Source organism: Hipposideros armiger, unplaced genomic scaffold (genome assembly GCF_001890085.2).
Source record: "Hipposideros armiger isolate ML-2016 unplaced genomic scaffold, ASM189008v1 scaffold_856, whole genome shotgun sequence".
Lineage (NCBI taxonomy): Eukaryota > Metazoa > Chordata > Mammalia > Chiroptera > Hipposideridae > Hipposideros > Hipposideros armiger.
In genome coordinates, this window is record NW_017732206.1 from 114452 (window position 1) to 131972 (window position 17521).

The following is a 17521-nucleotide window of genomic DNA, read 5'->3' on the forward strand; positions in this document are numbered from 1 at the left end:
TGACATAAATCCTCCTTGAAGGTAACTTCTGCTTTCAGACTTTGCCAAGCCTCAGTGTTAATAAGTTCATAGACTTGATTAGCTCCTGCATTACTTCTTCATATTCGCCTGAACTTGCCATTGTGTTATACTTCAAGGAGCCCTAGCCTTTCCTGGGATTGCTGGTAATACCTGTGTATCCTATCCTGGCGCATTGTTCCCTCCCTAGGCATTTGGGCTCCGAATCCTAATCCTAAGTCTGTCTGCAGTGGGTGTTCTTCTTCAGGATGGAACCAGGCTGACCTTTCACATTCTCCTGTCACTTACTGCAGACCTGGGTCAGGAGCTTTTGGTTGGCCTTCACTAGTTAGCAGCTGGCTTTCATGTCTCATGAGGGAAATGTCTCCTTTCGGGTGGTAGGAACCCACCCACAGTAGCTCAAGTGAAAGTGTGGGGTGAGGGAAAGTTTGGGCAGTTTCTGCTATTGGAAAGATCCAAAAAGACCTGGAGAATTAGGATAGGGAGCAGCTGTAGATGGAACGAGACCCAGAAGCAGCTCTGGGCCCCAGTTTTCTCTCTTCTTTCCTCACTCTCTCTCTTCTCTTCATCTCCCTTTTCCTCCTCCACCTTTTCTTCTCCCTCTTCCTCTCCTCCCCCTCCCCCTGTCATACATGCAGGCATGATGTCGAGGTCTCAGTCCGTCTCTGGGTCCCTCTTATTACCGACTCGCTGTGTCTGTTTTCCCCTTTCCTCCACCTCAGTCTCTTCCCTCCTCCACTCCCCAGACCTGGAAGCTGGCTTCCTCAGAGCTTGTATCTGGCCTGTAATTGCCCAGACTCCAACACTGAACGACCTTTTTGCTCCACAGCCCAAAACCATCTGGCAGTAATCTCTTCTGTGCACAGGATTCCGGGCTCCCGAGAGAGGGCCTGCTCGGCTCAGCTCATCTTCCTGCGCACGGCCACAGTGTCCCGGGCTGCCCGCCAGCCTAGGAATAGGTCCCCCTCGGGTCACACCCGCCCGGGGCCAGTCAGCAGTGGCAGGGAGTGTGGATGGGGATGGAATCACTGAGAATGGGTTTGGGGCGGGGGCAGAAGTTATCAGGTGCACAAGAACTGCATCACAGAACCCCTCAAATTACCTTGTACAAGGGAGGCGATCCTAAGTTCCACTCAAACTATCAATGGGAAGTCATGGTTTATAAACTGTTTCTAGTCACCTCTGCACTAATTCAAGGGCATACACCTCTAAAGTAATGAATTTAACATCTTCCAGCCACACCAAACATGGCATGAAATTAAACTTTCAAAGTGTTCATTTTAGTCACACATTAGGGTTCAGGGATGGATTTGGTTGATTCTGAACAAAGCATCCTGGTACATAAAATGAAGAATGTGACCTGTACTGTTTTTCCAGTCATAAAGACTTTTGGTACATGATGTGCTACGTGTATCTCCCCCCGCCCCCACCCCCAACTTGAGCGCCCTTTGTATAATATTCTTCACCGGGGGGCAGTGAATGGCAGATCTGGGTGAGACCCTGAACGCAGCTCGTGATGCCATGAGGAGTGGTCCCATCATGGCAGAATGAGGGCCAGCCCTCCAGGGCAGGCGGAGAAGTGCTGCTGTCCCCTCCTTTTTCCTCAGAGCCTCGGCACTCTGGCTGCTGATGCCATACCCCTATGTTCCCTGTTGTCGTAAGTCACAAAACTGCCTTAAGTTATTACGTTTGCCTGGTGTCTGAAAACAGGCCTAAAACAGGGATACCTTGTCCCACTTTTTATATAACTGGAAAACTTTATAGAACTTGAATCTTTAAAATTAAAAAGAAAAAAAAACAGCCTACAAAACCCAGCTTCTGAAACTTAAGTCACTCGGAAACGTGAAGAGGAAGGGAAAGTGAGCTTGCTTCCGCTTCACAGGTGGTTTTGATTTAGAAAATGTGCCTCGAAACTCAGTACAGAAAAGAGGTTTTGTTTTGCTGTTAAAAAAAGTAAAACTACTCTTGAATGTTTCAGGGCTCATCAGTTTACATTTACTCTTTTTTTCCCCACTCTTGTTTACCTGGATGGTCTTATCTCTCCAGCTGCTGAGTCAATCGCTGTGTACTGTGGGAAACTCTCTTCTCCCCATGATGCAAATTAGGTGGGATCCCAGTTCTGACAGCATGAGTTAATCATCACTAGAGTAATTGGCAAGAGCTGGGGATGTTTGTGTTCCCTGGGGATAGCTTAGCTTCTCCAAATAAGCATCTCTAGTCCAACCAACTGCCTTCTCTGGGCTTCCCTTCCCCAAACTTCCTCCCCCATAAAGGCAGATGAGCCAAAAGCCAAATGTTGGGTCCCTGGTAATTTAGCAAAACAAGGACGCTACTTCAAAACCATTGGCCTTGACCTAGCCTTGGTATTCAGTAATATGTTGCTATATAATATGTTTCTTCTTGCAAAATTGTACAGTGGCCAATATGACTGTTTTTACCCTCAAAATCCAGTCCGATTACTTTTGAAAGAAATGTTTTAGGAGTTGAATTGCCAAATTCCTTCAGTCTCCATATTAGGAACTTGTATGTGGCCTCCAGCTGTGAGGCAGGTTGTTATGAGAATGAAAGGAAATGAGAACCGCCTTCTTCTTGTGTCCCCTCTACAGAATAAGAAGATCTACTTGGACATTATTCACACATATATGGAAGTGCATGCGACCGTTTATGGCTCCAGCACGAAGAATATTCCCAGTTACGTGAAAAACCATGGGATCCTCAGTGGGCGGGACCTGCAGTTCCTTCTCCGAGAAACCAAGGTAAGTTTGTAGTAGTTTTGTAAAACAATTCATCAGGGATGTTGTTTTCAGGCTTGTGTCCATTGGTGTTGAAAATGGGATCAGAATCTCTCATGCTGTCTTTTCAATGCTGCAATAGCTCTTTAGGTCATTTTTGGGCAGTGGTTTTCAGGCTTTGCAGCTCAAAAGTTAGTGAATTGTGGAAGGAGGTTGCTACAGATTAAAACTTATTGAGAAACTACTGTGCTCCAGGCATCAAGTGAAGGTCTGAAGATACAGTGGCAAACAGCAAAGGGGAGGGTCTGTCTCGAGGGCCAGACCCTCTGATAGAGTGGCAGCTTTCACAGCAAGCCTGTGGGGTGCTTAACTCCTACACCTCCTGTCATCACTGTTCAAGAAATTGGTCCCCCAACTAGCTTTTCTTTGCACCTCCTCATTTGCACTGGACACTGAAGAAGTTCAGACAAGGGAAATGTCCCTTGGGGCTCAAGGAACAGGGAGGCATCATGAGAGATATAAAAGATGAAAATCGAATGGGGTGTAGATACACCTGGCTTTGGGGACAGACAGGTGGTGGTGGTGGAGATGACACATTCAAGAGAGAGCCAGGAACCAACCCAGCGAGTCTAAGTGTTGGGACATAATGGAAGATAAAATGTAATAAGGGGCTGAGGATCTGATTGTCACAGACATAGACAGAGTTCCGACCTCGTGGTGCAGGAGGCTGGGGGAGCCACTGATGGAGGACTGTTTTAGTGGCACGATGAATGTGTTGTTTTGACACCGTGGAGATGTTCACCCAATGTCTGTAATTCTGCCATGGAAATACCAAATGAAATTAGGGGACTTGCAAAAAGACCAGAGTTTGGCCTTGAAGTGTTGGCTGGCACTTTATTAGATAAGCTCTCATGTTTATTAATGAGCTCTTATTTATGGATATTATAGGTATTGACTGAGCAGCTTCTATGTGCCAGGCATTGTGCAAGGGATACAGAGAGAGCAAAACAAGCAGATCCCTGCCTCAGTGGTTCCTAAAAGATAAAGACGCTTATTATCAATAGTGAATCTTTCAGCTCTGGCCCCTTACTGAGTGTCTTTTCATTTTCAAGGTGGGGGACTGAGTAGATGAACTTCTGTGGCATAATAGCCATTTCTGATCATTGCATGATACCTCAATGTATCATATGCTGTCCTGTTTAATGCTCATAACAACCTTCAGAGGTTGGCAGGTCAGATGTTGTTGTTAACTTTATTGTAAACACAAGGAGACACACTAGAGAGTTTGGCTTGCCCACAGTCACTGAGGGCGTCTTGAACGTGGCTGTAACACACAATTTTTTTTTTTTTACTACTAATTAAAGCTCTGCTAGGCCCTTGACATACCACTCTTATGAATAAATACCCAAACTTAAGGACATTGAATGGATACTCACCAACCAAAAGAATATGCATCTCCTTTCTGCCTCAGTTTCTCCATGTATCAATTCATTTGACCATTTCTGCCTCCCAAGCCATTTGTGTGATGCCATGAATAAAACAGCTTGATAAATTATTTTATCTGCTTGGCCAAAGATGTGGTTGTTTTAATTAGGATTTTATTTCCTTACACAGTCATCTGTGGTCTGAGGACCGTGTGTGGCAAGCAGGAGTGAAATGTGTTCACAGTTCGCTTTCCATTCACCTTCTGTCTGAGATGACATTTTAGCATCATTAGAACCGGCAGGACTTTTAGTGGCAATGCTGTTTTGCCATTTGCCTCATTTTACTTTTCCCCACGTCACAAAAAAAAGCTCAAGCTCCTTTAACATTACCTTTGGCAGCCACTGGTTTTCAGCAGCGTGTCATTTCTGTCTCACACACTTCTATTAACCCAGCCTTGTGAACATCTTACTCAGCCTTGCAAATTTTAAAAGAACCTTTACTCATCTACCATGCATTTACGCTGTCAGAGAATGGGAAACAGGCCAAAGCTGAGGTCCCCGATGGCCAAGGAAGGAAAAGAGAGGAGGCCTGGAAGGTTCGGGCCACTGTGTGAGAGACTGCCTAACAACCAAGGATGGCAGCTTGAATTTTGAGTGTGAAGGGCATATATTTATCCTTGAAACGCTAGTGCCTACAGAGGATGTCACTAGTCCCATTTTGTATTGCCTGTTCATGTGTCTAGAAGATACTAAAGTACTCCAAGTAGAATTGTGACTAAAACAGTTGGCGCATCTGATTAAAATGAGACAGCGTATCGCCGAGGACCCCTCTATACCCAGAACACAGCAGCAGGCACTGAAATGAATGACTCTTGGGCTTTGAAATAATGACACTAAAGACCAGTCAGGCTTTGCATAAATAACCCTTTCTTCCTCTCACTCCGTTCTCTGTGTCTCTGAGCAATTTAAAAGCAATTTATTACAATGCACGTTGAAAGTGGAGAACTGGAGATGCAGAGAAGCAAATGTCTGCGGAATGAATGGGACCCAGACTCGTTACCGGAGTGGGAAGTGAGTCTGGTGCTCCTTGAGGTTTAGAGAAATAGTGACATGATTGATGCTTAATCAGCTTCTGACTCATTATTTTTCTTTATGAGCCGTCTTTGACTCTCTGCACCAAGCTCAGGAAACCCTCTGCTCAGCAGAATTTTGTCCTGGCATGCCTTTAGGGACTCAGGTATCATTAGCAGACTCCAGCTGCAGGGAGCCTATAGAAGACAGGAGGAATTCAGTGTGGCACTAAAATCAGACTGAAGAGCTGAGAAGTTGTTGACTCTAAAAGACTCTTCTAATAGGTGTATAAATTTGGATGAATTAATTATTTATCAGAGGACCATAGACAAGTCATTGAGGCCAGCGAACGCCAGGAGTGCAGTGTAAGCAGCAGATAAGCACGGATTGGGGTGGCATGTTTTTTGCTTTTGGTTTAAATCCCCATCTCTGTTTATGTGATTTCTTTCTTCTCCTTCCTAATTTTAACCTCTTCACGCCCATCTCCCCTGGTCTCACCATGGAAACTCCTTATAGAATGGGGCATTTCGCATCCCGCAGTGGGATGAAGGGAGCTTTTGGAGTGAGCCAGGAAGGGTACCTCCCTTTCTACAGTAGAAGTTGAGAACAAAGTTTGGCTCTGGAAAACCGGGGAAGAAGCTGCTGCTACTCATGCCGTTTCTGCATCCCTCCCTCCGCTCCCCAAACCTTTGGTCATTCCGCCTCCAACACTGGGCGCCTTATAATGACCCTGTCTCCCGATCGTGTCAGCTCAGCAGCTTCCCCAGGGACTCACCTAGAAGCCTGGGCAGGTTAGAAGACATGCAGTATGTACTGTCCCTGTCCCATCCCATCCTCATGTCTGGCTCCCCAGTGGACCCTGGCTCTTGCCATGAACTTGGACCTGGTTGCACAACCTCTCTCAGAAATCCAGGGCTGAGACAGCCGCCGCCAGTGAAACCCAACTCATGCAGCTCCGTGAGGGCAGAGGAGCTTTGCTTGTTTGCAGGTACATTCTCAGGGCCTAGAACATTGCCTGGCTTGTCTCGAAGGTTTTTTGAGAATTAAGAATGAAGGAAGCAGTTGATATGATATCTGTTCGCCAACTGGTATCTTGGGGCCATGCCCCCTAGGAGTGATCTTTTGCTTTCCTTATGAATATGTACCTAGGCTTCCAAGATCTCCCCAACAAAGGGTACGTTCTGTCTGATACCCTTTCCTGCCACTCCATGGCACTGTAAGAGCCCAAGAACTTACTGATGGAAGAATCATCTTCCATTTCTATTTCAGACACTGAAATACTCACCCTCAGGCAGTCAAGCAGCTTTCATCCTAGTGACCAGTACCTAAGGTTATTGTAGTTCCAACTCGATGGAGAAAACATTTTGCGTGCACACATGTATTCCTGTGTCCCTTTTCCCCTCCCACATGGTTATGGAGAATGAAGAGCGTGTAGAGAGATGATTCGGTAACCTCTCTGACTTAAAGAACAAAAGCACACCCCCACATCCAGATACACACAGAACGCTCAACATCTCTCCACAGAGACACTTGATTGCTGGAAAAATCTAACCTAGTATTTATTCTTTCCCTCATTTATCTGACAAATGTATATTAAGTACTGAATATATTCCAGGCCTTCTTTTAGGCACTTTCGTTACAGGGATGACTAAGGCAGTTTTTCCTATGAGTATACAGGTGTGGTGAAGGAGATAAACAGGTAACTATAACTATATGAGAAGTACATAGAAAGAAGTAGTAAGAATAAGAAGTAGCAAAACCCACAGGAAACCTCACTGTGGTGCTATGGCGGGGTCAACCATCAATTGTATAAAATGTTATATGTGACTTGTGAAGTCGATGAAATAATGGGATGAGGCCCCTGTGGGAGGACAGGAGCCAATAGCCAGTCACTTTTAACACATTTAGCAAATTCAAAGTATCAGGGTGCACGTGACCACAGGGTTTCACTACAGTAATGGCCATTTTCTCTGGCCCTTCCTTGTGGTAAGCCCTTTCCGTGAATTACCTCTTCATCACAAAAGTCCTCTGATCTTGATACCATTGGAGTCCATTTTAGTGGTGGTGACAAGGCCTGTTGAGCTGCCTCACTGTTGGGAGAGAGGGGTCAGCCTGCTGTGGAATTTGGGTGAGAGTGGGGGTGGTCAGGGAATGTTCAAGGAGGTGACACCTGAGCTGCCTTTTCATGGTGAACTTTTCATGCTGGCCTGGCTGGAGATGGTCAGCATCTACTGTTTTGAATTTATCTAAATATCCTCTTACTTCCCATCTCCATCTACAATGCAAATTATAAGTGCATTTAATTCTGTACTGGGGCTTCAAAATGACTGAAGTGCAGGAAGATTTTAGTTTTGATTATGTCGTTGGCGATTTTTTTGTTTGTTTGTTACGTTTCTGAAAGGCCACTTAGGTAACAGAGCATAGTCTGGGAGTCTGTCCAGTAAACTGTTCTCCAGGAAACAGTCTTGGGTTTGGCAGCCAATGTTGAGCACTCAAACCCACGTGATGAGGACAGTCATCTTTGTCTCCTTGGCCCTTCTGTCTCTTTCTGAGGGAATTTTCAGGTAGTGTAGGTTAAGAGCTTGTGGACGCAAACCTGTACAGGAGAGAATTTGGCCGCTGTTGTCTCTTCCCTTAGCATCAGGGGCAGAGGGAAGACAGGTGGCCAGAGAGGGACCCTTCAGGCTATGTGAAAGCATCACCTGTCAGGAAAATAAATTTCCTCCATACTCAACCATTGTGTGGATTCTTTTTAAAGATATAAAGGGCATACCTATTACCAAAAATATAATAATTCCCAATCATTATGTGAAGAATAAACAAGTAAGGCTTAGCAACAGCCTGTGGTTCATGGAGTTGGCCTTTCCATGAGGCAGGCACTGTAAACTGTAAACCACATCCTCTCTCTTTTCTGATGGATGTCCCTCCCCCTTTTTTAGTTCAGGGATGTTATGAAACAGTGAGAACGCATCAATGCACATGCAGGTGCTGACCATTTTGTAAAAACCCATGACCACAGCTCCTGCACACCTAAATTCGAGCTAAACAATACAAGGTCATGTAGCTGCAGCTATGTGAAGTTGAATCTGGATTTGAACTTGGACTACTGTTTAATGAACATTCACCAAGTGCCAGGCTTTGGAATACATTCTTTCTGTGAAATAATCTCATTTAATTCCCACAGCAGCCCCATGAAATATAGCACTGTTTCCCCCCATTTTACGCATGAAAAGACAGGTTTAGAGAGCTTGTGTTACCTTGACTAAGGTCCCTTAGCTAGAGACAATATATGATAAATAGGCTTTTATAATCTATAGAAGGACACATGTAACAATTTCCCACAGTTACAGAGCGAGGATATGATGGAGTTAGGATTTGAACCCTGGTCTTCCTAGTTCCAGGGCCTGTGCTGTTAATCACCACATTGTCCTGGTCACTTTGTGCCACAAATCAATTTGGTGGATAAACTGAAGTTGATTCACTGCTCAGACTCCCTCCTGAGCCACCCTACCAGGTTGGTTAATTAAAACTAGTCAGAATCGTGTATGTTGGGTGTATGTTTCTTATTTTGGATTATCTTGGTTCCACATCAAGAGTGACTGGAAACCAACCACACCCGTGGAGTCTTCCTAAGAACTACCTTTAAGGAGTTTTTGTTAACTACTCCACTTACGGATTTAAAACAACTCCGTTTCTCTTTTCACACACTGTAAAAATCTGAGAAGCGTTACTGAAGCTCTTTGTCGATGTATAGGAATGTCCCAATCTTGTGCCATGAATAAAACATATGGCGCTTCATCTGTTCTCTCTTGCTTAGTATTAGTTCAGAAATTTAATTTTAGAGCATATAATCCCTCTGTTTAGAAATGCTCATGGATGGAGCTGGGAGTTGCAGCCATGGAGATGTTCTATCATCTGGAATATCCTCATTAGATTCTGGGCTTCTGACAGCCAGATGAAGTATAAATAAACAATGCCAGTTTCCTCCTGAAGACGGAAGCCTCTGCACTTGAATGAATTCTTACAGTGTAACTCTTGCCCCTATGCTAAAGAAATCTGTAAGTGGGCAGAATGAAAGAGAAAGGAGCGGGGCGGTGTTAGGGGGAAAGCAGTTTAATGTGATTAAGGTGTGTGGCAAGTCAGAAGCGCTCAGAAGTTGACGGAAGGCCCTTTGGTGGCGGCGAACTCTCTCTCTGCCCTACCCTGTTGTCATTCAAACCTCAAGTGTGCTTTTTGACCTTAATCCATCTGTCCAGTATAATGTCATAGGAAATGAGTACTCAGAGAGGGAGAAAAAATTGCTTATTGACAAAAAAATGTTAAAAACTGTTATTTTGGTGTTTTCAAGGGATGTATTTCCTACATTCCTAATTAGTGTGATGAGAAAACTCATTGCCAAGAAATCGTGTGGTATTTGCTTAAACTTCATTCTAAAATTGTCAGGCTTCGGAGAGGTAGCCCAAAGTGTTTGTTTTATGTATACGGAGATATTTCGAAGCCAGCAGGGCAGAAGAGATGTGCAAATTGTTATTTGGATATAATTAAACCTAGGTCACATTTAAGTCCATTAAGCAAGAGCCTCAAATCCTTTTAATTAATGGGTTCAGATTGGTTGGTCTGAAGGAGCTAATTAATTTTTTTCCAGGATTTTCTATTCAAATAGACCAGCATTGTGCTTCCTGCGTTTCTTGCACAGTTCTTTGCAATTGAGAGTTGATAAAAGTAGCACTTTATGGCAGGCCCTGATTTTCAGAGGTCAGGAAATACTGCAGGCTCCAGGTCTCTGGTTAAACCCATAGAGACCTGTCCTCATCTTACAGCATCTTTCTTCTCAGAGTCAAAGGGTTCTGGAAGCCTTAAGCTGTCCAGTGCCCACCCTCAGCCTGATAGAGGTCATCTTCCCCCTGGAGAGGCAGCACAGCCTCTCCAAAATCTGATGGGGAGGGCAGATCACAGAGCTCAAAAGCCTCAAGGATGGTGACCCTGGGTTCTTCATGTTTAACAAAGCTGGGATGTCTTGGGACTTAAACTTTGTTTGCACTGCTTCTTCCGTTTCTTCTGCTGTCAGGCCTCCCCCTACCCCTGAGGCACATGCTCAGGTCATACCCTATACATGTCCATTCTCTGATGATCACTCCTGTAATAAGATCCAGAAACGGGGCCTCCAAATGGTGCAGCGATGCCTCTTCTTTTCTGCAGCTCGCAGGCTCCTGCCGCCATGTTCCCCTTCACCCCCATGTCTCTGGTGGTTCTGCCCCACGGGAAATGACCCAGCCAGCAGGGGGCGCTCTGCTGACCTCTCCAAGCCTCTTCTCAGTCCCCCTACACCCCCATGGATGTTTCTGACAGCGTAGCTATCGTCTCAAGGTTTGTAGGAAATGAAATGTTATTCCTCCAAACAACAAAAAGTTTAAGTTCCCTGTTCTTTCTAAAAGAACGTACAGCTGTAGGATACAGAGTCTCTCCTGAAATCCAGAGAGTTTAGTTTCTTGCCCCAGAAAAATCCCTGTGGTGGCTACATAACTTTCCAATATGTCCGATGTGGGCCATGCTCAGTGTTCAGTCCTGGAATTGTGTGCCCAACACATAACATTCTGCATCTTCCATGTTGCCCAGGGAACCCGGCAGCCTGGACTTACAGCTCCCTAGGCAGGACCATTCTAAATAATGGTTCAGTTAAAGCCGCTGCAAAGGCAGGATTGCTGGGGTTGTGGTACTTTTGTAGCCACCAGAAATAAATGTGGGGGTACATATGTTCTTATTCTGCTGATCAAGCCAGGCCTGGATAGGGGGGTGGGGGCGGGGGCATCAAGCATGCAGCCAGTATCCAGTTTAGCAGTATCCTTCCCTCTCAATGCCTGGCCTTGTGGGTGTTCCTCATTGTGATGGCAGAAGGAAAAGATGCCCTGAGGCCCAGTTATCCTTTGTCACTTGATGCCTCTGGAGATTAGAGTGATTTCAGAACTGGCTCCTTGATGTGGGTAGGGACATCTCACATCTCACCAAGCCCAGACTTGGACCCTGCCCATCAATAACCCACAGCCCTCCAGCATTGTGAAATACCCCTTGGTGAGGAGATGCAGTGAGGCATTTCTATGAGATGTTGTTCCACTTCTGGACCCAGGAATCAGTGCCATTGAACTGTAGCAAGTCCCCTTTGTCACCACGGCTCTCAGCTGCAGTTGCTACCAGGACTCTTGAGAGTGTGTTTTTGCTGCCATCTATTGTCTCCTGTGGGGAAAACACATGGTTTGCTTGCTGGAGAAGGAAGCGGCCTTGCCTGGTTAGCAGCTTGGCACCCTCTCCCCGCATTGAGGGGAAAATAAAAGCCACGATGTTGATGTCCCCTGGTGAAAACTCCATTATGAAAGCCTGTGTTTACTGACCTGCCATCGTTTTAAAGCAGCTCCATTTGAACTGTAATCAAACCGCCAAGTGACCTTTCTGTCCCTCTGCCCAGCATCACTGAAAGGGCCTGTTGTTCCTTTGGTTCAATGAAGAAACCTTCTGTTTAGTTAAGCAAGTGTTTTTCCAATCATGTCTCCTGGTGAGTTACAGAAAGATTATTGTTGGGTCTTGGTTTTTGCTGTTGTTTTTATTCTTTTAAGACCCTTACCCCTCAACTGCCCATCCCAACACTTTATTTCTTTCCTTTCGTAGCGAAGGAAAACATAATGACCTCAGCAGCTTGGTGAGTCTTTAAAGACCCCTGGCCTGATGTAAGCTGACTTCTCTCCACCCAACCCCCAGGGCCTGGGAACCTCCCAGGGTTCCTAAGTCTTCCACACTGGAATGGAGCACAGAGGAGCCCCCTGTGCCAGGGACGCCAGTCCTGATTGATGTGTTTATATGTGGTGTGCTTTTTCTCTCTTACAGTTGTTTGTTGGACTTGGGTTCCCTTATGAGGGCCCAGCTCCCCTGGAGGCCATCGCAAATGGATGTGCTTTTCTGAATCCCAAGTTCAGCCCACCCAAAAGCAGCAAAAACACGGACTTTTTCATTGGCAAGCCAACTCTAAGAGAGGTAAGCATCTATCAAAATCATTCTACTCTCAATAATATGAATAGTAGCTATTTATTGAGTGTTAGGAGCTCATTTAAGCTCATGGCCTTCGAAATAGTAGGTGTTATCAACATCATTTTACATAGTTGGGTGGAAGGAGGGTGTGCAGGGGCTCAGAGAGATGAACGACTTGATGACGTCCCTTAGCTAGGTCGTGACAGAGCCCGTATTTCAGCCTATTTCTGCCCCTCCACAAAGTGGGATTTTTTTTCATTCTGCCCCAACTCTATGTTAATTCAAACAGACATTTCCAGCAGAATTAGCTGAACTCTGATTTTCTCAATGTTTAGAGTTATGGAATAAGGAAATCAACTGGTGAACAGGTATTTGTAAAGAACCTACTCTCCATGATGGGCTATGGAGAATCAAAAGTGGGCTATGGGGTCCTTAAGAAGCCATGGACCTTGAGAAATAGAGTGTATCATGGATGACTGAAGTGCCTGGTACTTTAGCTCACCGTCAGCTGGCACCGTCCTGAGAGGCAAGCCTGCCATTGCTTGAGCCATTGGCAGAAGCTTTATTTGAACTGCCTTCAGAGAGCCTCTTGAAAATCCACAGCGGGTGATGAATCACCATTGGAGGCAGTTGGATTTGATTTGGGGCAATAAACAAAAGTCATTTAGAGCATGTGAGTGATCAAGCTGGGTGTTTCTGTATCTGGTCAGAAGCAGGTGTGTGCGGGAAGCCATGAGATTGATTTGTTTGATTATTTTGATGTAGTTAGTAAGTAGCGGCTCTCCAGGCTGCTGGCGAGGAGGAAGCCTCTCCGTGTTGGCGGCATCCAGTGCCCTTGTCATTCCGGGCCTTCTGCTGGGGATTAGACTGCTGGGCAGCCCTCCTTCCGTGACGTAGCAGCAGTACGGCAGTACTGTTAAAGCATGTTTTTAATTCTGCTACTTCTAAACCTTGCTGGATCCATCCTCCTGACCTCCACCCACCCCCACCCCACCTGCTGCCCAATACTATGTAAGATGCAGCTTCCGTGATTATTCTTTACTGATCAGAGATCTTACCAAGTCATAGTGTTGATTATTTTGTGAGTTGTTTTCTCTCACCCTCCCTATCGTTGCTGGAATGTTCAAAGGAAGTCAACAAGATCCGTAGATTATCCTCAGAAAGGTGAGCCTGTGGCTCACATGACCTCAGACAAGGGTTCCCTGTGTGTTTGCTTGCTTGCTTTTCCCTGCGGCTAATATAATAAGTGTGAAGTCTTCCTTTTGGCGAGTGGTTTCTTTTGGCGAGGTCATTCCGCAGCGATACTTAATGCACACCAGTGTGCCAGGTGCTGTGGGAACGTTCGGTCTGGCCCTGAAGAGCTGACTCTTTGGAAAGATTACAAGAGACCCTGCCCAGAGCGCGCCTGCATGCCAGGCAGCCTTTTCTAAAGTTCACGTGTGTAGGAGACTCGACTGCAGGTCTCTCCTTGCAGCCGAGGCACTAGAGCAACAGTACGAACTGCTGCTGCGGGAGTCATGGCAGGACAGGCATTTAGAAAGTTTCTCCCCCTTTGACCGAGTATTAGTTGAAAGGAGTGCTGCGGAAACTGTAACCAAAGGAGGCATTATGCTTCCAGAAAAATCTCAAGGAAAAGTGTTGCAAGCAACAGTAGTAGCTGTTGGATCTGGCTCTAAAGGATGGGGCGGGGAGATTCAACCAGTTAGCATGAAAGTTGGAGATAAAGTTCTTCTTCCAGAATATGGAGGCACCAAAGTAGTTATAGAGGACAGGATTATTTCTTATTTCGAGATGGTGGCATCCTTGGAAAGTATGTAGACTGAAATAAATCTCTATTGACATGGCATCACGTGAAGCTGCCCATTCCACTGAAGTTCTGAAATCTCATCATGTAAATAATTTTCATGTCTCTCTTTTATAATAAACTAATGATATCCAAAGTAATGACATCCAGCATCTCTTAAAATTTAGTTCCACTGTACTGATATAAACATTTCCAATTAAAAATATAACAATAAATCATTAAAAAAAAAGAAGAAGAAAAAGAAAAGACTCTGCCCAGCAGTGAGAACATCCAAATTTCGGAATCTCTGCTTTCACGTATGACCAACTGACTGCAACTTTGGCGTTTGGGGTAGGAAATATGGGCTAATAAATGATCTCTGTTTTCAATTTAGTTGAAGGAAATCTCAAAAGTTCTATTTCTCCCCACGTTGTATAATTACTTGTAATTTTCCATGGTGCGTTTTTGGGTGGGTTTTTTTTGTAATAAAATAGACATAATGTCAAACTGACCCTTTTAACCATTTTTAAATGTACAATTCACTGGCATTAAGTACATTCACAGTGTGGACCAACCATCACCGCTATCCATTTCCAGGACTTATCGCCCCAAACAGAAACTCCATACTCATTAGTAATAACTCCCCATTCTCCCCTCCCCAGAGCCCCTGTTAGCCTCTGTTCTACTTTCTGTCTCTATAAATTTGCCTATTCCAGATACCTAATGTAAGTGGAATAATATAGTATTTGTCCTTTTGTGATTGACTTATTTCACTTAACACAGTGTTTCCAAGGTTTGTTCATGTTAGAGCATGTGTCAGAATCCTTTCTTTTCGAGGCTGAATAGTATTTCATTGTATGAATAGACCACATTTTATTTATTTGTCTGTTAATGGACACTTGGGTTGTTTTTATTTTTTGTCTCTTGTGAACAATGCTGCTCTGAACAGTGGTGTACAAGTGTTTGCTTGAGTCCTTGCTTTCGTATCTTTGGGGTGTATACCCAACAAGTGGAATTGTTGGGATTTCCTTTTATTTATTTTGAAATAATTTGAATTTTACAGAAAAGTGTAAAAATTGTACAGAGTTTGGGTATATCCTTCATGCAACTTCCTTTAATGGTTAACGTTATAAAACCACAGCCCAGTTGCCAAAACTAAGAAGTCAACATTGGTACCATAGGATTATCTAAACAACAGATTTGGACTTCACCAGTTTTTCCACTAATATTTCTTTTCTGGTTAAGGATCCAATCCAGGATCTCATTACTTTTAACTGTCATGTCTCTTAGCCTCTTCCAATCTGTGAGAGTTCTCCAGTCTTTCATTGTCATTCACAACCTTGATACTTTGAAAGAGCATTGGTCAGTTTTTTTGTACACTTCCCCTTGATTTGGACTCGGCTGATGTTTTCTCATGATTAGCTTGAGGTTACACGTTTTTTGGCAGGAATATCACAGAAGTGATTGTGCCCTTCTCAGTGTATCATATTGGAGGGTGCGTCACATCAATACATGTTATTACTGGTGACGTTAACCTTGATGACTTGGTTAAGGTAGTGTTTGCTAGGTTTCTCTACTATAAAGTTCTTATTTTTCTCTATATTGGGGGATATACTATTCAAATACCCTGGTCTCCTCAAACTTTTGCCCATTTATTTTTACCATGTATCTGTGGATCTGCCAGTAGCAGTTATTACTGTGGTGTGCTGATGGTGATTTTCTTTTTCCCTCACTGGGACTTTTCATGAAAAGCAAAGAAACCCATCTCTTCTCTTACTGCAGTTTCTATATATAAGCCTTTGGGGAATGATTAATCAAAGGCATCTCAGACTCTATTGGCAACTGGCACCTTTTTGTTATTGATAATTCTAAAGATTTTGATGACACTTTGTTACAAGTGGGTATTTTATCCTGAGGAAAAAAAAAAGGGGGGGGGGCAGCCTAGTGGCGTGTTGGTTAGGAGTTGGCTTAGGACACCAGCTCTGAGCAGCAGGACCCCGGTTCGGATCCCACATGAGGGCCAGTGACGCTGCTCCCTCTACAGCTAAGATGGTGAACAACAGCTCGACCTGGAGCTGGGCTGCGGTGAGTCGCTGGCAACGGCATAGGCTGCAGTGGGGCTGGCTGGCAGCTGGTGTGAGCTTTCATGAGCTGCTGTGAGCGGCCATCAAATGGCCGGCGAGGAACTGCCTCACTTGGGAAGAGCGCAATGATAATACCAACATGGGCCAGTGAAGCGATGTCCTCCACAACTAGACTGAAGAACAAAAGGACAGCAACTTGTCTGTCCCCCTTCCCCGATTCCTCCCTCCCCCAAATCCCCAATGAAATCTTTAAAAACGAAAACAAAGGGCACTCTTAAACACAATCTATTTCCCAGTGAATAATGTTGCATAGATCAGATCAGCCAATATGAAGTCATTGAGAAAAGTATGTTCATCGCTTCCAATCAGTTGTCACCATTTAGTAATTTGCTTTTTGTTGAGCTCTTGGAGGGTTTTCATTATTGGAGCTTAAAAGAATAGGCATTGGAGCTGTCCCCGCTCTGCCCCAGGCATTTGGTTCCTCCTGTCTTTTCAGATGATTCTACCAGTGTTTGAATAAGACTTGAGTTAAAATGGCCTTGTGAGTTCCTTTCAACAGTTGCTCAGCAAGTGACTTCACACAGCTGATCACATTGGTCTTGGGCTCCCAGGTGGGCCAGGATGTAGAAGATCAGTTAACAGATGTTCATTGTGTCCCCACAGGATCCGTGGTTACTGATTGCTGCATTGGGGGGAACTTACCAAGACACATTTCCTGTTTTCTAGTAGCTCAAAATTTGATATGAAAGATTGATAAGACAGATGCATAATCAACGGAAATGCATAAAGAAATAGCTAAGTAAATTAAGGAGGGGGAATCAACTTGGAGTTGTGCCAGGCATGTAATATCCTGGTTAACTGAGAAGGGATGGTAGAGGAGCTGTGCTTTAAAGCAAAAGGAGGAGAGTGAGGTTTCAAGCTTCAGGGGCGTGAATGTTGATGAGTTCAGAGGAAACCCCAAGGTCACTTCGCTTGATGCAGGAGGGCAGGTTCCATCTGATGTCCATCTCCTTCCCTGCTGCAGACAGTCCAGAGAGCAGGCTGGGAGCCAGCAACATCACATAGCTCTGAGAGGAGCCAGTGAACTTGATCTTGGGGCCAGGTGGGCCACCCCACTCTGCTCTTTTAGCTCACAAAAGCCACAAAACTCCCCTAACCAAAGATGCTTTTAATTGGCAGTTATACAGATTTCTAAGGGTCAAAAATCCCTAGAAATTATCCTTTTTATCCTCCATAAATGGAATTTTTAACTGAAGTGTATATAATTACATAGCTCTCTTTGTATGCCTATGCTAGTCTTTCAAGCTAAGCAGCAGTTGATCCATATAAATTGTATAGTTGTCTCTTGTTTGCCTCCATTTGAAGAGAAGAAAACGTCTAGATTTTTCTTTG

The 17521-nt window shown here is 44.6% G+C and overlaps 1 protein-coding gene and 1 pseudogene across 1 annotated transcript in view; both read left to right on the plus strand.

Annotated features, from left to right (window-relative positions):
* Nucleotides 1–17521, plus strand: part of MGAT5 (alpha-1,6-mannosylglycoprotein 6-beta-N-acetylglucosaminyltransferase) — a gene marked incomplete at its 5' end in the record, with an annotated part of 155300 nt that overhangs the window by 109043 nt on the left and 28736 nt on the right. The window contains 2 exons of the mRNA XM_019629448.1: nucleotides 2625–2774; nucleotides 12122–12268. Coding sequence (XP_019484993.1) covers nucleotides 2625–2774; nucleotides 12122–12268 — 297 coding nt within the window. The remainder of the gene's footprint in view (nucleotides 1–2624; nucleotides 2775–12121; nucleotides 12269–17521) is intronic.
* Nucleotides 13780–14085, plus strand: LOC109374690 (10 kDa heat shock protein, mitochondrial pseudogene; annotated as a pseudogene).